The sequence below is a fragment of the Dipodomys merriami genome, unplaced genomic scaffold (genome assembly GCF_024711535.1).
Source record: "Dipodomys merriami isolate MVZ:Mamm:240054 unplaced genomic scaffold, mDipMer1.0.p SCAF_6, whole genome shotgun sequence".
NCBI classification, from domain to species: Eukaryota; Metazoa; Chordata; class Mammalia; order Rodentia; family Heteromyidae; genus Dipodomys; species Dipodomys merriami.
In genome coordinates this window covers 63,218,492-63,240,450 of record NW_027206179.1, presented here as the reverse complement: position 1 = coordinate 63,240,450, position 21,959 = coordinate 63,218,492, and the positions used below count along the sequence as shown (strand labels likewise).

The following is a 21,959-nucleotide window of genomic DNA, read 5'->3' as shown; positions in this document are numbered from 1 at the left end:
TTCAAAAATGCTTTAAGTAGTAGTATCATTAAAATAAATTACTTTGAATAAAAGAGCATGTGCATGTGTGTGTGCGTGCGTGCGTGCGTGCGTGTGTGTGCGTGTGTGTGTGTGTGTGTGTGTGTGTGTGTGTGTGTGTAGTAAATGTAAAATGAGTGTTTCTGCTCCTTATGTAGACCTGACTGGCATTGGTAATTCCCAGCGCCCTGCCATGGTTCACTTCTGATGAGTCCAAAGAAGAAAGAAGGAGAATCAGTGAAAGTGGGGACCATCCAGAATGTCACATTTAAGATCTATGCTGCTTTGATAGGCTCGATAGTCTGAAATTGCTCTTATGACTTTATTTGATTGACATATAAATTTGATGAGTAGCAAGTTGGAAGATCTTAGAATCTAGCACCTTAGAAATAGATTGTCCTAATGAAATAGAGATTATAGCTTTCTTCACCCCTCTGGAGTTTTCCATAAGATGATAATATTATTCTGAGAGTACTTGCCCAATACCTTTCTTCATGACAGTGGTGACCTATGGGCTTCAGGAAGATCTACATCTATGGTGGCTAATTTTATGTGACCACCTGGATGGACTACAGCATCCAGATATTTGGCCATTATCCTGGGTATTTCAGCCAAGGTATTGCTGGATGAGCATTTTAATGAAGGATTTTGAATAAGGCAGATAGCCTTCGCTAAGGTGGGTGGGCCTGTTTCAGTCAATTATGGGAGCAAATACAATGAGATCTTAACTTCCCCAGCAAGAGTGAATTCTTTGTACACAGAGTGATTGCATGCAAGCCACAGCATGTAGGCCCTTAACTGAGTCTTCAACATCCTGGCTGCTCAATAGATTGCCAACTTCCCCACTGTGTGATTTAATTAGTTAAAATGGATAGATAGATAGATAGATAGATAGATAGATAGATAGATAGATAGATAGATAGATAGATAGATAGATGACAGATTTCTAATTAGTTGTTACTCTGGAGAATCTTAGTTTAGAATATTGAGAAAAATGTCTTAAGATATGTACACATAATAGACAGGACAAGTAGGTTTTTTGGTTTAACACCAGAATGTTTGAAAGCACTGCATACTACATAGTATTAGAAAGGCTTACCTGGTGCCAGTGGTTATAATTGTAGCTATTCAGGAGGTTGAGATCTGAGAATTGAGATTTAAAGTCAGCCCAGGCAAGAAAGTCTGTGAGATTTTTATCTCTGATTAACCACCACAAAGCTAGAAGTGTAGATGTGGCTTAAATAGTAGAACATAAGTCTTGAGCACAAATGCTCAGGGACAGTGCTGAGGCCCTGAGTTCAAGCTGCAGTCCCAGCACTAAAAAAGAAAGAAGAAAGAAAGGAAAAAGAGAGAGAGAGAGAATGAAAGAAAGAAAAGGAAAGACTTTATCTAAAGTATAACAATCTAAGGAAGAGTGATGAAAGTAGTTACATTGATCAAGATGCATTATACTCATAAACTGACCCCTACGCACAACTACTTAAACGTAATAAACATTTTTTTAAAGAACCAAGGCAGAGAAACTTTTTCAGTATGTTCACACCTAAAGCTGCTGCAGATCACTGTAGATTGGTTTAGACCTCTTTTAAGCTTTTGGAAGCAGCCACTGGTGAATTTCTCATGCATCCTCCATGAACTTGCTCTTGGATCTCACTGACTCCTTCCTATTCCCCCTCTTACTGAGGAGATACCTTTCTTATTACTAGAGGCAATGTTCTATATATAGGACTTATATATAGGACATATATAGGACTCTTCTGGATGTCTGTTAGAGAGTAGACTCTGGTTCAGGTGCTCTGGGTGAGGCCTGAGCTTCTGTAGTTGTGATGCATTCTTGATGGTACAGAGGCTGCTGTGGGAAGGCTGTAGGTCTGCCCACAGTAACCCATCTCCCGTTCTGTGAATTACCTAGGAACTTTGTTGAAATGCTGCAGCTCAGTCCACCTGACTTACTCCGAGTCTAAGTTCTCACAAATATACCTTCTCTTCCTTGGACCCTCTGCTCTGTCTTGTGGCTTCTGATGCTCCCTACTTGCTTATCACCTTTGGCCTATGAACTTGGCTATTCCTCTCTCATTTCAATAAATAATATTAAGCTGAACACCGTTGGCTTAATCCCAGCTACTCACGAGGGAAAGTTCTGAGGATTACATTTTAAAGCCAGCTCCAGCAGGAAAGTCTCTGAGACTCTTATCTCCAATTAAGCACAGAACCAGAAGTAAAACTGTGTAAAATAATAAACACCAAAAATGCAACCAGACAGAAGAGTATCTTGTGTTTGTGTGGCTCAATGTTGATAAGTTATTGTCAAGATTGTCAGTGTCACAGCCCAGCCATGTGGACCGTAGTCTAAGAGGCAACTTAAAGGATGTTTTAACTGGGTCCTGAAATTAACTAAAAGTCCCCCAACTTTGTATCTGTGCCCTCTGAGCTGAGCTATTCTGTGCTGCAGTCTCTTTGTCCTCACCTTGTGTACAGGAGGAAAGAGAAGATTCAGAAGGAAAGAGAAGATGCAGATAAGAGCTTGTGTGGAGGCAAACTGCCTCTCAAACAGACAATGCCTTCCTATCATCTCAAAGAAAACAACCCAAAACTCAGGAGATTACCTTGTTCTTGATCCATTCCAGTAAAAGTGATAACTTCTCTATAAGCCCTTCAGAGACTGAAGCTGTGCTAATGGTCACCCGGGCCATACCTATGGCTGTTTCAACTACCCATACCTTTCTTACCCCCTGCCCACAATTCTCCCTATTAACCTGAAGCCAATGACTGTATCCCTAAAGATAGCGGAAGATGAACTAAATCGCTGCCATGTAATAAATTACCCTTTCTCTGCCCTTTACCATATCTCCATTAGGGGACAAATGGCTAGACCTAACTCGAGACTAGAGAATCTAAAACCCAGTTTCCTCAGTACTCATTTAATAGTTAAGGAGACAGGACCCTCTGGGGGAGAAAGCCACAAAGACCTGTTCTGGCTCTCACTCCACTCAGTACATAACTCCTCATTTCAGCTTTCAGAAGAGGAGCCAAATGCAAGATATTAATAAGAATTCACAGTTAAAACTCTATAGAAACTGCTGCCATGTTTTAAAAATGTATTTCTCTTAAATTATGCTATGCTAATTAGCCCTACCATTTCCAGACAGTTAATCTGCTATTGGATGTTACTTTCTTAATTTAGCTGCCACTACTAAATCCTTTTTTAGAGTCATTGCTTTTAATAACATTGGCAGAAGTCTGGGCCTCCTGATGTGTTCCACCATTCATAGCTTTAAACTTTTGAGTATCTAAAAAATGGTATATTCCTTGGAGTATGTGGATGAGACTTTGCCCTCAGAAAATTCTAATTTAGCTCTCCAATGCAAAGATGCTCCTGAGATTCTTTTTCTTAGCTACATTTTGCAGCCCACTGAGGGGCCAGTGCAAGACAAGGAGATGTTGTAAATTGCTTCCTAAACATGTCACCAGCAGAGTTCAAGGTGCATTTCCTGTCTTCTTTTCACAAGAGTGACTGAGAGCTGTGTTCTAGTCATTCTGTAATTACTAAGCACCTCCTGTGTGTCGAAATACCAAGTATTGGCAATAATACAAAGCTCAAAGACTGTCCCCCTCTGGTAGTAACTGCCATACAGGGGTGGAAGATGTATTTGAGTCCATGGCTGTGGCTGGCAATTTTAAAGTACAATAGTAGGTGACAGGAACGTGGCCTGGCGAAATGAATCATATTTGTGTGTGTGTGTGTGTGTGTGTGTGTGTGTGTGTGTGTGTGTGTGTGTGTGTACTAACCATGCATTCATCCCATCTTTTGGCTAGATTAATTGGCTTGTGGATTTTTTTTTTTTTTTTTTTTTGTCTATGCTGGCTTCAAACCTCCATCTTCCTGATTTCAGGTACCTGGGGTAGCTAGGTGTGAGCAACCAGTGCCTGGCACCCTCTCTGATTTCTTAAATTGAGATGCTATGGTTTCAATCTGGGCAGTGTCTCCCAAAAGGCCATGGGGTGGATCTCTTGAGTGCTGCCCTTGGGAGGTGCTGTTGATTTTCAGGGACCCAGTGGGCCATAGTGGGTGCTCTGCAGGACCTGGGTCTCTTCCTCTTTTTTCTTTGCATCTTGTCGCCAGATGTGATCACTGTTTCTGGTGCCCACTTCCACCATGGCCTTCCCAGCCATGAGGTCATGAGATCCAGGAGTGGCTCTGGATTGCCTCTAAAACCGGAAGTCAAACCACGCCTTTCTCCACTTCCTATATAGCCCGCTTTAGGCATTTCCTTGCAGTACCCCACAGCTGACCAAGGCACAGGATGACCTGTTTGGACAACACGTACCATCACAGAAACACTTCACTCTCCCTCAGCCACATCACGTGTGGTATTTTTTTCTTTAACTTCCTCTTGCTTGGACCCATGACTATGTGCCCACATTTGCTTAAGCTGAAAGGTCTGGAGCGGGTGAAAATTAGCAGTGGAAAGTCTCCCACGATTCTTTCTTTGCTCATTTTCTTGCACTTTTTGCTCCTCTTTCCCCAGTTCACAAGGCAAAGGTGAGGGAAGCTCATTGCAAGAACGGCCCGCAAGGATAACCATCCCTTGGCTTCAGCCACCCAAGTCAGGGTGGGGTGGGCGGAGCCTGGGCAGGAGGGAATCCACCCCCCCCCGTCTCCATGGCGACGCGTCACAAAGCACCGCTCTCACAGTGCGCTGTTCCGGTCCAGTCGGGTGGAATCTTTATCTGGACTTTGGGGCAGGATGACTCAGCCTGAGCCCAAGGCCAAGAGCCTCTCTGAGGGCGCTCGCAAGCTCCAGCCAAGTAAGACTGCGGTCCCTGCCTGTCTGATGGGGGCTTTCCTGGGGAAGGGTACTGGGCAGCCACCGGGGCTTCCTTCTTTAAGGGCTCTGCCTCTCGGGGATGGGAAGTCAGAGAGACTGAGGGTGTTCTTGGCAGGGCCTTTCCAACAGATCAAAGGGAACGAAAGGGACAGACACGGAGAAGCTAGACCAGAGCTGGCTGGGCTGGAGTCCTATCCCCATTGGGTCTGCTAAGCAGCAAAGAAATGGGGGGACCCATGGGGACCAGGATGCAGCAGAAGGCAGAAGGAGCTTCTCCCTTTTTGCAGCAGAGATCGGACCCCCACCTGGCTGCAGCAGCAGAGACTGTGAGCTGCGGGATTTAGACAGTCTTTGCCTGGGCAGTTCTGAGATTCCTTCTGTAGGTGATGCCCTCTGATGCTGCTGCCAGAGACTTCGAGTTTCCCAGCTCAGCTTTGTGTGGCTGTACAGGGACATCCACGGTAACTGGGACACTAGTGGCATGATTGCTGTGTTGTCTCAGCAGACATCCCCTTCCATGGCCTTTCTGTTGGCAATAATGAACCGTCTCTGATGTCTAATCATTTGAGAACAAAAGGAAGCCATGGATTTGTGCTTAGGTGACACAGAAAGAGGAAAAACACTTGCCCTTAGGTCCTAGAGGTAGCCAGGCAGTTCTGTCCCTGCACACTCCTGGAACAGGCATTGTGCAATCCGTGGCTGCCATGTGCCAGTATCCACCTGTGATCAGCAGAGGAAAGACTCCATAGGCACCCAAAGGAAGAGCATACTGGCCAGGTGATTGACTGGCAGATGCTGCCTGGGGCCCTGTTCCAGGCCAGCTTGGGCAAAAGTCTTGAGAGGCTCATCTTCAACCCATAGTTGGGCCTCATGGTATATACCTGTCTCACCTAAACAGGTAAGAGGCTGAGATCACAGTTTCAAGCTAGCACAGGCAAAAACGTTCACAAGAGCCCATCTCAATAGAAGCAACTAGGTCATCCCAGTTACTGCAGGAACCATAACATAGGAGGATCATAGTCTAGGCCAATGCCCAGGTGAAAAGCAAGACCATAACCAGTGCAATAGAAGGTGCTGGGGAACCAGGCACTAGTGACCACTCAGGTAGCTGAGATCTGGATGATTATGGTTCAGAGCCAGTCAGAGTAGAAAGGTCAGAGAGACTCCAGCTCTAAAATATCCAGGAAAGGAGCAGGGCTGGAGGTATGGCTGAAGTGGTAGAGTACCAGCTATAAGCAATAAAACTGAGCAATAGATTGATGCCCTGAATTCAAATCCTGGTAACTAAGTTCTAAGATCAAATCCTATGACCACCAAGTTAAAAAATAATGATATCCAGGTGACATAAATGGTTAATGTTTAGTGAGAACTCTCTATGCTAAGCATACATCTTTTAAGAATATTGAGACACGCAGTCTGGGAATATGGCTTAGTGGTAGAGTGCTCACCTAGCAGGCATGAAACCCTGGGTTTGATTCCTCAGTACCACATAAGCAGAAAAAGCTGGAAGTGGCACTATGGTTCAAGTGGCAGAGTGCTAGCCTTGAGCAAAAAGAAACTCAAGGACAGTGTTCAGGCCCTGAGCTCAAGCCCAGGACTGGCCAAAAAAAAATCTTGAGACACTACAAAACAGACACAGCAATTTTAATAGGATAAATGAGTGGGTCGAGACAATAGATCCTAGGCAGCTGTGTTTAATATTATTTTACTTTATGCTAGTCTGGGGGCTTAAACTTGGGGCCTGAGTGCTGTCTGAGCTTTTTTTGCTCAAGATTAGCATTCTACCACTTAAGCCATACCTCCACTTCCAGCTTTTGAGTGATTCATTGGAGATAAGAGTCTCCATGAACTTTCCGGACTGGGCTGTCTTTGAACTGTGATCCTCAGATCTCAGCCTTCTGGGGACCTAAGATTACAAGTGTGTGAGCCAGCCTGGCTAGCTGTGTTTATTGTGGTATATACACAATGGAATTCTATGCCTCCATCAGAAAGAATGACATTGCCCCATTTGTTAGGAAATGGAAAGACTTGGAAAAAATTATATTAAGTGAAGTAAGCCAGGCCCAAAGAAACATAGGTCCCATGGTTTCCCTTATTTGCAATAACTAGTATATGTCTGAGTCAAGCAGAAAAGGTCAGATAAGTTGATGTTAGGGGAATGAACCCCAAGATAAGTATTCAAATGTTTTTTTTGTTTTTTTCCTTTTATGCAATTGTTTCTAACATATTTATAAGATGATTTCTATGTTGTCCCTCCCTCACGGTATAACCCATGCTTTCTCTGTATTTGATGTTGGTATAATTTGTGGAGGGGAAGGGAAAAAACAAATCGTTTAACTAGGGATACAGGTGGACCCATTGCAACAATGAGACATACAAGTAGTTATGTCGAAAAACGAACTTTACAACTTTGGTGGGGGGTGGGGGGGGAAATAGGGTGGGGGGAGGGGGGAGTATGGGAAGGGATGGGAAGGGGAAACAAAGAGGAGGCAACAATGCATGATAAGAAATGTACTCATTATCTTGCCCATGTAATTGTAACTCCTCTGTACATATTCTCAAAATAAATAAATAAATAAATAAAGTTATAGATATCTCAATCCAATTCTCATGGTATTTAAAATGTAACAGGTAACCATTACAAAATGAGAAAATGGCTGGATTTTATTACTAAAATGCACAGAATAGAATGATTTCAAATTTCAAACGTATATAGGTAACCCTTACTATTCATAGTGGATGGTTTCAAGACACACACTCCTCCACACCCTACACTTGCTATAAAACAATCCTGGTGATAATGTGGGACAGTTGCTATGTGACTAAAGGGTGGGTGGTATATACAGAGTGGATACTCTGGTCAGGGAGATAGGAGCTAGACAGCAGGAGATCCTATCACAGTAGACGGGTGGGCTTGGCTAGTGGGCGCCACTGAGTTCCTAGGAAAGTGGATGACACTTTGTCAGTAACAGGAGGTCCAGGCAGCTGCTACAGTCTGCCACACAGTCAGCCCTATGAGGCACTGTGGACTGTAGGGGATCCCTCTCTCCCTGGGGGGGATTGTTCTTTATTTATAACTCTAGGCTCTCCCCTTCCACCTGGCTGACTGTTCTTCTCGGCCTTTACTGACTCTTCCTCTTTTGGCCTTGAGAGCCTGACTTCAGCCTCTACTTCTCTAATCTCCTCTCTCCCTTAGCATTCTCATAGCGTTCAGTAACAGAATAAGCCATTATACCAAGTTCAGGTCAGCCCTGCTCCATATAAGCCATAGGGTTTTCCCTTAAGACACCATTATTACTTGGAGCAAATAGATTTGATCTTGTTACCTGAGCCTCCTGCAGAACTTGGATTGTAGACAGGTACCATCAAGCCGAGCTTGTTGGTTGAGGTGAGGTCTTGCTAACTTTTTTGCTTAGGTTTGTCTTCTACTACAATCTTCCTGACCACTTCCCCAGTAGTTGGGATGCCAGGTATGAACTACCATGCCCAACCATATTACTTTAATGTTAGATGGTCTTGGATCAAAATAGCCTGCTTTGCCACATTTCAAATGACCTTTTATCTTTTTGCCCTTTTAGTAGGTGATCAAGAATGGGATTCCTATGCCACCACGATGAAGTTGGCATTCACACCCAAAAGAGGAGTCATGACTGCTTCGATTCGGTACGTTCTTGTGTGAACCCTATGGATTGACTCAGAAACTTTACTTTGCTCATTTGTCTTTTATTATTCAGAATCCCAAACCATCAGAAATGGATGAAAACATGTGTTCAGATGTGTGTGTGGGGGGAGGGGAGGGCTATTGGTCCAAATATGGCAACAGTTCCTTCTCCCCAAGGACAGCCAGACCACCGTAGGAAACCCAGGAAATCAGTGTTTCTAGTGTAACTCTGTATTTAGGGTTCACCAGAGACCCAGGATACAATCCATTCCCTGTTCTATGGCAACCAGCCAATGACTATGGAATGAATCCACGCGTGGATAGGTGAATGAATACTCTAAAAGGACATTTCGGAGTTAGCATCCATTTGTAACATGAGGGGGTTCATTGTGACATACATGCAACAGCGCCCTTGAACCAATTCATCCCTTCATATTCCCATTCCCTCCCCTCACCCCCATCTTTTCAGACAGGGTTGGATGAGTTTCATTATGCTACATTCAGTGTGTGTGTGTGTGTGTGTGTGTGTAACATGGATCTTCATTACCCCTTAGAATCCTCTCCTTTCTCCCTCGCCCCTCCCACCTACCCCTCCTGAATAATCCTCCCTTTACCTTGTCTGATTTCCATTGCTATCATCATTACCTTTCTAGGTCTGTACTCCCCCAATGCATGAGAACATTCAATATTTGGCCTTTCCAGCCTGGAGCCTGGCTTCTCTGGCACCACAGGGTGATCTCTAGTTACCTCTATTTGCCTGCAATTGACATACTTATTTACCACTGTCACCAACACTCATCCCATCCTGGAAGCTGGAGGAAGCAACCCCCCTCTCCACTCCCCAAGCCCCCCTCCCGCCCTTCACTCACTCCTCTGCTATTGCAAGGCTGGCTTGCAGCGCCCCCTGCAGGCAGACCTGAGCTGAAGGTGTTGGACATGCCTAGCCCCAGTGGCTTGTATGAGCTCAGCTTGGCAGTGAGTGGCCTGTCTCTCCTTATGACCCTGGCAGGTATGGAACCAGCCTAAGAGGCTTCATGGCCTGTGTTTGCTCTGTGAAACGTTTCCACACCAGGGTGTTTTTTCTCCTTCAAGCTGGTGAAAAGCCCATGCTAACCCCTGAGATTTCTGCTTCCCCAAAACAAGCTGGAAGCCATGAGTGGATCTATTCTATTCTTTTTTTTTTTTTTTTGGTCGGTCGTGGGGCTTGAACTCTGGGCCTGGGCGCTGTCCCTCAGCTCTTCAGCTCAAGGCGAGCGCTCTACCACTTGAGCTACAGCGCCACTTCCGGTTTTCTGGTGGTTTATTGGAGATAGGAGTCTCACGGTCTTTCCTGCCCGGGCTGGCTTTGAACCGCGGTCCTCAGATCTCAGCCTCCTGAGTAGCTAGGATTAGATCTATTCTATTCTTAAAGAAATAGCAATGATGACCCCTGTCTGGGATGAGGAATCAGGAGACACAATTCAAAACACCAGCAGAAGCTTTCACATCTGTAATCCTAGCTACCCAGGAGGCTGAAATCTGAGGATTAAAGTTCAAAGCCAGCCTAGGCAGGAAAGTCTGTGACTCTTTATCTCCAATTAATGACCAAAAAGCTAGAAGTAGAAGTGTGGCTCAAGTGGTAGAGCACTAACTTTGCATATAAAAGCTAAAGGAAAGTGCCCAGGCTCTGAGTTTAAGCCCCAGGGTATGCCCACTAGCAGAGTGATTGGCACAAGGAAGGGATGCAGTAATTCACATTCACTTTCTCCAGAATGATATGTTGGTAGACTTTCAAAAGTAGAATCCTTCAGGGTGCCTGCATTCAGGGTTTCTGGCTAGCACAGGGAGCCATATTCTCTTCCTTAACTGGGAGAGTCATCATCTAACTGCAGTGAACACAGCAGGTGCACAGACAGAAGTACTTGTCTGAGCAAGAAGCGTTTGGGATGAGAGCCAAAGCCAAAGAGATAGTTGGGTAGTCTTAAGTCAGTGGCCTTCACATGTATATATATTTAAAGTTTTCAGCATAAATTTAAATTCAAGAGATAAAACTCCTAGCCTAGCCTAAACAATGGACATTTTAAGATAAATTTTTGTTTGTGTCAGTCCTGGGGCTTGAACTCAGGGCCTAGGCACTGTCCCTGAGCTGTTTTTTTTTTTTTTTTTTTTTTGCTCAAAGTTGGCACTCTGTCACTTGAGCCATAGCCCCAATTTCAGCTTTTTTGGGGGGGGTAGTTTGTGGGGGGGTAGTTTATGGGAGATAGGAGTCTCACGGGCTTTCCTGCCCAGGCTGGCTTTGAACTCTGATCCTTGGATATCAGCCTTCTGAGTAGCTAGGATTATAGGCATGAGCCACCAACAGCCAGCTAAAATTAAATTAGCAAATTAATACTTTTCAGGAGGCCTTTAAAAATCCTCCAGCTTCTTTTTTTCTGGGAATGGAACCAGAATCTTAAGATACATTTCCAGACCAATTTTGTTGTTATTGTCTTCTCTCTCCTTTTTCTTGGTCACCATTTTCTTCTTCTCTTAACCAGTATCTGGTTTTGAACTCAGAGTTTTATATTTGCTTGGCTTGCATTTTCAGCTGGCCACAACTCCAGCCCAGTTTTTTTTAATGGTTATTTTGGACATGGAGACTTTTTGTGCCCCAGCTGGCCTCAAACTTTGATCCTTCAGATCTCAGCCTCCTGAGTAACTCTTGGCTTTTGAGACAGGGTCTTACCATGTAACTCAGGGTGGACTTGAACATGTGTCTCTGCATTCCTAGTGCTTTCCTTCCCTTTAGAAATCTTTCTACTTAATTTCCCCATCAATTTTCTCTGCTGTGATACAGCTTATATCTGAAAGTAGCTTGTTGACCCCTGTATAATACTTCTTTGCAACTCTTTGACTGGATTAATGGAAATTAATTTTTAAACATGTTCAGTGGGTTATCACAATTACTGTGAGTTACCACAATTATTTTTGGTACACAACTGCTTAAAGCAATAAATGTCTTGACAATGTTAATAATTACTAAATATAAAAGGCAATTTTGGAACTATATTTTATGAAGTTAATGGAGCATTTAGTTTTGACTGCTGTTATTTTGGGGATGGGAGTACATGAGAGCATTAAGTATTTTTCTGCTCATTTTCCTTTCTTCAATGTAGAGATGTTAGTGTTAGGAAAGCTTGTTCAAGCTGGTAGCTGGTAACTTAACCCTGTAATCCTGGCTATTCAGTAGGCTGAGATCCTGAGGATCTCAGTCCAAAGCTAGTCCTGGCAGAAAAGTCTATGAAACTCTATCTCCAAAAACAATCAGCAAAAAGCTGGGCTGGAAGAGTGGTTCAAGTGGTAAAGTATCAGCTAAACAAGTTGAGCAACCTTAGGGCCTTGAGTTTGAACTCCATACCAGAAAAATACAAACATGTTCACTTACATAAGTGGACGTGAATGAGAAGGGCTAAGGGTGGCCATGCCATTCAGTACACTGAAGTTATGTGCCATAGTCAGATAATTTCCAATGGCTGATTCTCTCTGATCACTTGGTAGAGTACTCCTGCAAGTTTATTGAAAACAAAATGAAACAACATGTCATCTTATTATAATTTCTGAGACATCTACCCAAAAGGCACACCTTAACAAGTGACTATTGGATTCTACCAGCTACTCTTCTGCCTAAACACAATTTATTTAATATTATATACTCAAAAAGGACTCAGGAAATAGAACTATTAGCCAGGTGCTGGTGGCTCATGCCTGTAATCCTGGCTACTCAGGTGGCTGAAGTCTGAGGATTGTGGTTCAAAGCCAGCCTGGGCAGGAAAGTCCATGAGACTCTTATCTCCAATAAATTACTCAGAAAAAGCCAGAAGTGGTGTAGTAGCTCAAGTGGTAGAGTGCTAGCTCTGAGCCCAAAAAGGCTCAGAGACAGTGGCTAAGTAAGCCCTGAGTTTAAGCCCCCGGTCTAGCAGAAAAAAAAAAGAAAATAGAACCATTGATTACAATCAATGCTTTCTGATATAAACTTTTTTTTGGGGGGGGGGGTCTGGTCGTGGGGCCTGAACTCTGGGCCTGGGCGCTGTCCCTCAGCTCTTCAGCTCAAGGCTAGCACTCTACCACTTGAGCCACAGAGCCACTTCCGGCTTTTTTTCTTTTTGCTTATGTGGTGCTGAGGAATCAAACCCAGGGCCTCAGGCATGCAAGGCAAGTGCTCTACCACTGAACCACCTTCCCAGCCCAGATATAAACTTTTTGATAAACAGCTTTTGTTTAAAGTGCTGGTTCTGAGGCCTGGGAATTGTCCCTGAGCTTTTGTGTTCAAGTCTAGCACTCTATCATTTGATCTACAACCCCACTTCCAGCTTTTTGCTGGTTAATTGGAGATAAGAGTCTCATGGATTTTCCTGCTCTAGCTGGCTTTAAACCATGATCCTCAGATCTCAGCCTCCTGAGTAGCTAGGATTATAAGTGTGAGGCATTGATGTCTATATATTGTTAAATGTTTTACTGTTAAATAGTTAAAGAAATTATGATTGATTCTATCAATTCTATTGAAGTAAATATTTCAAAATGTGATTGGACTTAGGAAAAAATATTAAAATACCTTATCGAATGGTGAAAAAAATAAAAATCTAAAAACAACCATCATGATTCTTATCTACCAGTTGGTTTAATTGAGTAATTTTGAGAAAAATGTGGAACCCCAGTGAAGTCTAGCTAAATTTAAAACAGTCATTACCAACTGCTTGTAAACCTCCTCTGCTTACACTCATTTTTCTCTCTAGCTAATGACATTTCCTAAGGATTTTTTGAAAAGCTTGAAAAAGAAAAAGAAAAAAAATATGCTTTACTTTATATGAAGAAAAGAGCCATTTTAAGTGCTAGCTGTCTGCCGCTCTTTTAGAGGCTTCTCCCTGCTGACAGGCTGACAGTAATCTCTAGGACCCAGGACTCCAGACGTCACTCACTAGATGTCACTCAGCTCTGCTGCTTTAGGACACGCTGAAATCCACAGCAGCCCACATTGGTTAAAACTGCCTTTGATAAACCTTGATGCAAAACTTCTCAACAAAATTTTGGCCAATTGACTTCAACAATTCATCCAAAAAATCATACACCACGATCAAACAGGATTCATTTCAGGGATGCAAAGCTGGTTCAATATAAGCAAATCAATTAATATAATTCATCACATCAACAAGAGCAATGATAAGAACCACATGGTTATCTCAATAGATGCAGAAAAAGCATTTGACAAGATCCAACACCCCTTTATGATGAAGGCTCTGGAAAAACTAGGAATCCATGGAACATTCCCCAATATAATAAAGGCTGTATATGACAAACCTACAGCCAGCTTATACTTAATGGTGAAAAATTAAAGCCATTTCCTCTAAACTCAGGAACAAGACAAGGATGCCCACTCTCTCCACTTCTCTTCAATTTACTATTAGAATGGCTAGCTACAGCAATAAGACAAGATGCAAACATAAAAGGGATCCAAATAGGGAAAGATGAAGTAAAACTCTCCCTCTTTGCAGATGACATGATCTTGTATTTAAAGAATCCCTTGGAATCCACTCCCAAAATACTCAAGCTGATTCAAAACTTTGGCAAAATAGCAGGGTATAAAATTAACCCTCAAAAATCAATGGCTTTTCTGTATGCCAACAATGTGAAAAGTGTGGCTGAAATCAGGAAAGCAACTCCATTCGTAATAGCCCCACAAAAAATAAAATACCTAGGAATTAACTTAACCAAAGTTAAGTTAAGGACCTCTATGATGAAAACTTTAAAAACCTGAAAAAGGAAATCAAAGAAGAACTTAGAAAGTGGAAAAACCACTCATGGATTGGAAAGATCAACATCGTGAAAATGGCAATACTTCCCAAGGCTATCTACAAATTCAATAAGATATAAGATACCTACCAATATTCCAACCGCATTCTTCAAGGAAATAGAAGAGGCAATCAAAAAATTCATATGGAACTATAAAAGACCCTGAATAGCAAAAACAATCCTTAACAGAACAGTGCTGGAGGAATATCAATACCAAATTTCAAACTTTACTACAAAGCCATACTACAAAACAGCCTGGTATTGGCACAAGAACAGACCTCAGGACCAATGAAATAGAATTGAAAGCCCAGAAATGAACCCACAGACCTATATCCATCTAATTTTCAATAAGGGAGCTAAAAAAATAGAGAGGAAGGGCTGGGAAGGTGGCTCAGTGGTAGAGCTCTTGCTTTGCATGCATGAGGCCCTGGGTTCGATTCCTCAGCACCACATAAGCAAAAAGAAAAAAGCTGGAAGTGGCGCTGTGGCTCAAGTGGTAGAGCGCTAGCCTTGAGCTGACAAGCTGAGGAACAGTGCGCAGGCCCAGAGTTCAGGCCCCATGAATGGATCCCCCCAAGAAAAAATATAGTGGAATAAAGACAGCCTCTTCAGTAAATGATGCTGGCAAAATTGGTTAATCACTTGTAGATAACTAAAGCTAGATCCTTATATATCACCCTGCACCAGAATCAACTCCAAATGGATCAGAGACCTCAGAGTCAAAGCAGACACTCTGAAAATATTACAGGATGGAATAGGAGAAATCCTTGGTCTCCTTGGCACGGGCCAAAGTTTTCGTAATAGAAACCCGGAAACACAACAAATCAAAGAAAGGATGGACAAATGGGGTTGCATGAAATTGCAGAAGTTCTGCATGGCAAAGGACATAGCTAGCAAGATCAATAGAAAGCCTACAGATTGGGAGAAGATATTCACTAGCCATACAACAGACAAGGGTCTCATATCTAAAATATACCTAGAACTCAAAAAATTAAATCCTCAAAGAAACAACTGCCTAATAAATAAGTGGGCTAAAGACTTAAAGAGAAACTTCTCTGAAGAGGAAAGAAAGATGGCCAGTAGACACATGAAAAAATGCTCAACCTCTCTAGCCATAAAAGAAATGCAAATCAAAACAACACTGAGATACCACCTCACCCCAGTTAGAATGGCTATAATCAAGAACTCTAATAACAACAAATGCTAGAGGGGATGTGGCCAGAGGGAACCCTACTGCATTGTTGGTGGGAGTGTAAACTTGTTCAACTACTTTGGAAAGCAGTATGGAGGTTCCTCAAGAGACTCCACATAGAGCTCCCCTATGACCCAGCAATCCCACTTTTGGGCATTTACCCAAATGATTACAAACAAGACCACACTAAAGCTACCAGCACAACCATATTTATTGCAGCATTATTTACCATAGCTAAGATGGAACCAACCCAGATGCCCCTCATAGATGAATGGATCAAGAAAATGTGGTATATATACACAATGGAATTCTATGCCTCCATCAGAAAGAATGGCATTGCCCCATTTGTTAGGAAATGGAAAGACTTGAAAAGTCTTGAAAAGTGAAGTAAGCCAGGCCCAAAGAAACATAGGTCCCATGGTTTCTCTTATTTGCAATGACTAGTATATGTATGAGACAAGCATAAAAGGTCCAATAAGATGAAGTTAGGTGAAATGAACCCCAAGATAAAGACACAAGTGCTTTTTTCTTTCTTGCTATTGTTTCTAACATATTTATAATGTGATTGTTTTGTTGCTTTGTATGTCCCTTCCCTACAGTATAACCCCAGTTTTCACTGTATTTGATGTTGGTATAATTTGTGGAGGGGAAGGAAAAAAAAACATTATTTAAATAGGAATTCAGGTGGACCCATTGCAACAATGAAAGGAACAAGATGCTTTGTCAAAAAATGAACTTTACAACTTTGACAGGGAGGGAGTTGGCGTAATCGTGGAGATGGGAGGGCAGGAATGGTAGGGGAAAAACAAAGGAGGAGGCAACAGTGCTTGATAAGAAATGTATTTATTACCTTGCTCACGTAATTGTAACCCCTCTGTACGGTATTTTCACAATAAAAAACTTATTTAAAAGAAGAAGACTTCCTGGGGAGAGAATGATCCTCCACTCTGGACACCAATGCTAAGACGCAAAGTCTGCGCCAGTGTAGGGAGTGGGAGTGGCAGGCAGGGGCCCTGGGGATTCTTGTTACCAGGTTTCCCATTTGGGATCCTTTCTCTCCTGTTGCTGTATATATACCCTGGAACTGGGGAAGGAAAGTTGACAAAGGAAGGATCTAAATCATGAACACAGATGAATAAAGCATTTTTATAAACCCTGTTTATAAACTGGGTTATATGCCTATGGACACACATTGACTAATGTCTAGTATGCTCATGGGAGAATTGCAATATTGCAACTCCTTTGAACAGGTAATTTTCAGTTCAACACAATGAATACCAGGAAGCTGGAACTACATGTTATCAGGGTGGTGAGGAGGTCAAGGGCATGAGATAGATGAATGGAGAGGTGAGGGACAATGGACATGAATGAAAATGGAACCAGGTAGCCTGAGAGGATGGGTGGGGCTTGGGAGAGATGGGGGAGAATGATGTAAGGGGTGACATTGATCAAGATGCATTGTACTCATAAATTTGATATGGTGAATTGGAATCCTTCTGTACAACTACTGAAAGATAATTTGAAAAATTGTTATTAAAAAACAAAAGACCTGCATAAATATGCAAATTTGATCTCAGATAAGATGTGATCCAGGAATGTGTAGATAGAGAAATAAATAAAACAGTTCCATTCAGATGAGTCTAACTTCCCAGATGTTTGTTTCTCTTGCATATTACCTGAAGTCAATATGAATTTTTCTATACTATTAGTGGGGTTTGAACTCAGGTACTGGGCCCTGCACCTTAGGATTTTTGCTCAAGGCTAAGTGAGCCACAGGTTGAACCATAGCTCTACTTCTGCTTTTTGGTGGTTAATTGGAGACAAGGGTGTCACAGAGTTTCTTATCCAGGCTGCCTTCAACTTTGAATCTCAGACCTCAGCCTCCTGAGTAGCTAAGATGACAGTTATGAACCACTGGTGCCCCGCAATCTAAACTACTTTAAACATGCACAAAAGATGTACCATGAGTCTCCAGCTACCACGCATCTATAACTAGCACACAGGTAAACTTCAGCTTGTCCCTCCACCTATGCTTCCTACTGGACCTCTTCTTTCCCCTCTTCTCTTCTCCCTTTCCTTCCTTTACTCTTCTTGTTTGTGTTGCCAACACTGGGTTCAAGCCTAAGGTCTTACACTTATTAGGGAAGTGTTATACCACTTAGGCTACATTCCTAGCCCATTTTACTTTTTAAATTTAGAGTCTCACACAGTTAAGAAAAGTAAAGGAAGGAGTGGGTTGAAAGAGATGAGAATGTTGAAAGGGTGACATTGATCAAGATATACTGTACTCATAAACTGCTTTGTTCTATGGTACCTCCTTTATACAACTACTTAAAGATAATAAAAATTGAAATTCTTCACTATTGAAGGCAGCAATCATATTTGCCCAATGTCTCATAATTTGGGTGGTGTTTGTGTGTGTGTGTGTGTGTGTGTGTGTGTGTGTGTGTGTGTGTGTGTGTGTGTGTGTGTGCTAGTTCTGAGGCTTGAACTCAAGGCCTGGGTGCTGTTCCTGAGCCTTTTGCTCAAGACTAGCTCTTTATTATTTGAGACACATCTCCACTTCTGGCTTTTTAGCTGGTCAATTGGAGATGAGTCTCTTAAACCTTCTTTCCTGGGCTGGCTTTGAACAACACACTCCTCCTGAGTAGCTAAAATTGTAGCCATGAACCACTGGCACCCAGCTGTCTCATGATTTTTTTAAAAGTGGTTTGAGCTGGGCACTGATGGTACTCCCCTGCAATCCTAGCTACTCAGGAGGCTGAGATCTGAAGATTGTGGTTCAAAGCCAGCCTGGGCAGGAAAGTCCGTGAAACTTTTATCTCCAATAAACCACCAGAAAACCAGAAGTGGCACTGTGGCTCAAGTGGTAGAGCACTAGTCTTGAGCTGAAGAGCTAAGGGACAGTGCCCAGACCCAGAATTCAAACCCCATGACTGACAAAAAAAAAAAGTGGTTTGAAATTGAACTCAAACAGGACCCACACATGATATTTTCTTCTTACATCTTTTCTTTCATTTAATCTACACATTCTCCTAATTTTTTTCCGATAATTTTTTTTGCTGACAAAATAGAACCATTGGTCTGGGTTTTTCTAATTTAATTCCTAGGATGCCATTTAAAATATTCATCCTTTCATGCATTTCCTGTAATTCAATAATCTAGAGAACCCATCTGATTCCAGTTCCATATCTTGGCAAAAATAGTTAGTAGGTAGTATTTTGTTCATCCATCCAGAAGCATCAAGTATCTGGCACCCACTCTCTTTTTGAGCTCTGACCCTGGTGGTCATTTCCTAGAGATATCATTTCATGAGGACTTGCAAACCTAAAAGAAGTATCTTGATTTCTATGTTTCTTCCTTTCATCCACTGGGATTCATGTACATAGAGAGACTTTTTTCCAACTAACTATTGGGTTACACAGAAGTACTCTGTATAAGACAGCATCTTGCCCTTCACAAATTTCATCTCCTTATATATTTTCTGGGATCTTATAAGGAATCATCCTAAATAATGCGATTGTTTCTTACCAAAGAAATCTGAAAGTTCAATTTGATCTGGTACCAAGTCTTAATTTAGCCAATCTTTAAAATAGATAATAGGGGCTGGGCACTGGTGGCTCACACCTGTAATCCTAGCTACTCTGGAGGCTAAGATCTGAAGATTGAGGTTCAAAGCCAGCCTGGGCAGGTAAGTCTATGAGACTCTTATCTCCAATTAATGCCCAAAAGGCCAGAAGTAAGGCCATAGCTTAAGTGGTACAGAACTAGCCTTGAGTGAAAATGCTCAGGGATAGTACCAAAGTTCTGAGTTGAAGCTCCAGGACCTGCACATGTGCGCAGGCATACACACACACAAAATTCATAATACTGAAACTGATGTGACATGAACCATTTGTGAGATTTGGCCTTTTATCCCTTCCCCTTAGTCTAAATTCTACTTTTTTTTGTAGTCATAAAGGTAACCGAAGATTAGGATTCACGTACTCACTTAGTGATCCTCTGAATCAGACACTGTACAAAGATGAGTACGTTTGGAAATCCCCTTCTAATGACAGTGTGTTAACAAAGATAGATCAATCTCAACCTGATAAGGTAAGCTAGTAGCTCCTTACCTGCTGAACTTAGCACTGTATTGCACTCATAGGAATGAGTCTGGATGTGTTATAGAGAGCCTTCATCTGTCTGTAAGGATTTAAATACACAGCCTTTCTAGACTATGTCTCGACTACCCTCTCACAGTTAATTCCAATTATATTTCCTCTAGCCCCTCGGGATTGTAAGATTTCAGAAAGTCATATGGGATGAGTCATTTTAATGGCAATAGTTCACTGACACTTAATTTATGCAGCTGTCAGTCATTATCTCTGTCTTGTTGTGGGACATTGTCATCATCTGGGAAGGAAGTCCCAGACCCACAAAACCCTTCACACTCCCCAGTACCTTTGCATTGGTAGCCATTAATTAGCTTTCTATCCCTGTGGATTTCTTACTCTGGATACTTTTCAGGTAATCTTTTGTGCCTGATTCCTTTCACTTCACATACTTTTGGGGGGCCCACTTATATCTTCACAATCATTATTCCTGAATAATTGAATACCTCATGTATATATCACAGTGTGTTTATCCATAAATCCATTGATGGACATCTGGTTGATTCTACCTGTAGACTATTGATTGACTGGTGTTGCTTTGAATAGGCATGCACAAGGACTTGTGTTTGATAGCAGGTTTTGTGCACACATAAACCTCCTTGTCTTTTATCATGGTGGTTTTTCTCCAGAATGATGTTCTCCTGTCCACAAATGGAAGGATCCTCTATCTATTCAAGGCTCAGCTTAAAAAGAGTCATCTCCAATTTCCTTCCTTGGAGGACAGAAGTAACTGATCTTCACTCTGTGTTGAACTTGAGGCCTGGTGCTGTCTGCCCTTGTCTCATCATAAAAGGCAGGGTTCACTTGTGGTATATGGTTTCACTAATGTGACTGCCACCGGGGTGCACCACCTGGATACATTGAATGGGTGGCAAGGTGGGAGAATAGGTAAGATTTGTTGCTCATAAGAATGTGAAAGATAAAGAAGGAAGAGAAAAGCTTGATACTCAGATTTCTGGCTTATGTGGCTCATGCTGACAGCTTACTGAACTGGATCATGGGGGAGAACCAGGTTTGGCAGGGAAGGGGATAGAAGGAAATGTGAACTCCACGTAAGGTAATTCCAGGAAGCAAGTGAAGATAGACATCTGAAGTTCATCTTGAGAAAAACGATTTGGAGGTGAAGACTTGGGATACAACAGAACACACACATACTCTATTTTACTTTCTTCCTCACAGAATCTATTCACCATAACTCTTAAATGCTTTCTTTAAAATTTTAACATCAATGTAAAGGAGGTGATACAAAATTATACACATACACATATAATTTCCCTGTAAGTGCTATTAAAGGTTCTTACTCATTGACCACTAGCATGTTAAGTGCCTGTGTGCTCCTAGCCAATGAGATCTGTTTTAAATGCCTATGTGCCATCAGCCAATGAAAGCTAGTGTGAGAGACTGAAGTTTGTGCTCTCAGCCAATGAGAACTAGTGTGGTAGTCTGTACTTCATACTCTTGGCCCGTAAGTATTGTTGTGCTAGACTAAAATGTTATGAATCTAGCCATTGAACCACAATAGCTGCTACCATTACACAGAGAGGAATAGTATAATACTTACCTCCTATGGTCTTGACAAACACCCTTATAGTATAGTTTAAAGGCTCTACCCTGAGTCTCGGAATTCAGGCTTAATAGCATAAGAGGTATGCAATCAGCAAACAGCTTCTTCAATTGATGCATTGTGTTCACAGTTCATTTCTTCAGTATTCAAATTATAAGAGAAAGGAGAGAATTGAGATAGAACCTGGAGTTCAAGAGACAATAGATCTGAGTATCCTGGTTCAAAGCCAGCCCAGACATAAAAATCCATGAGACTCTTAGCTCGGATTACTAAACCAGCAAAAAGCCAGAAGTGGAAGTGTGGCTCAAGGGGTAGGGTACCAGTCTTGAGTGCAAAAGCCAAGTGAAGAGTGCAGGGCTCTGAGTTCAAGCCCTCATGCTGTCAAGAGGGTGGGAGGGGAGAACTAGAGGAAGAAGTAGGGTGCAGAGAGGGATTTCTTTGTGAGACAGGAGAAGGAAAACCTGAGGTGTTATACTGATGGCAACCACCCAGGAGAAAAGAAGAAATAGAAGTTGCAAGAGAAAAGTGAGGACAGTCGAGTGATGTGCTGAAACAGACTGAAGTGGACATGATCTAGCGCTCCAGATGTGGCTTGTCTTTGCTGGGAAGCACTTCTGGCTCTTCCCTCCTCACAGAGTAGAGGAGGATGGACAGAAGAACTTCTCTGCTGGTGACTTCAATTTTCTTATAGAGATAGGAAGGAAGCCTGGTCATTAGAGAGGGAAGATAGGAAGAG

General features: G+C 42.3%; 1 protein-coding gene across 3 annotated transcripts in view; it reads left to right on the top strand.

Moving 5' to 3' along the window:
• Positions 1 to 4,731: 4,731 nt before the first annotated feature.
• Positions 4,732 to 21,959, top strand: part of Tex26 (testis expressed 26) — a 37,868-nt gene continuing 20,640 nt past the window's right edge. For 2 of the 3 annotated variants that reach the window (XM_070003023.1, XM_070003022.1), the window contains exons 1-3: positions 4,732 to 4,827; positions 8,426 to 8,510; positions 19,459 to 19,600. In XM_070003023.1, coding sequence (XP_069859124.1) covers positions 4,767 to 4,827; positions 8,426 to 8,510; positions 19,459 to 19,600 — 288 coding nt within the window. In that variant the 5' untranslated portion in view covers positions 4,732 to 4,766. The remainder of the gene's footprint in view (positions 4,828 to 8,425; positions 8,511 to 19,458; positions 19,601 to 21,959) is intronic. The other variant, XM_070003024.1, reaches the window with a different exon arrangement.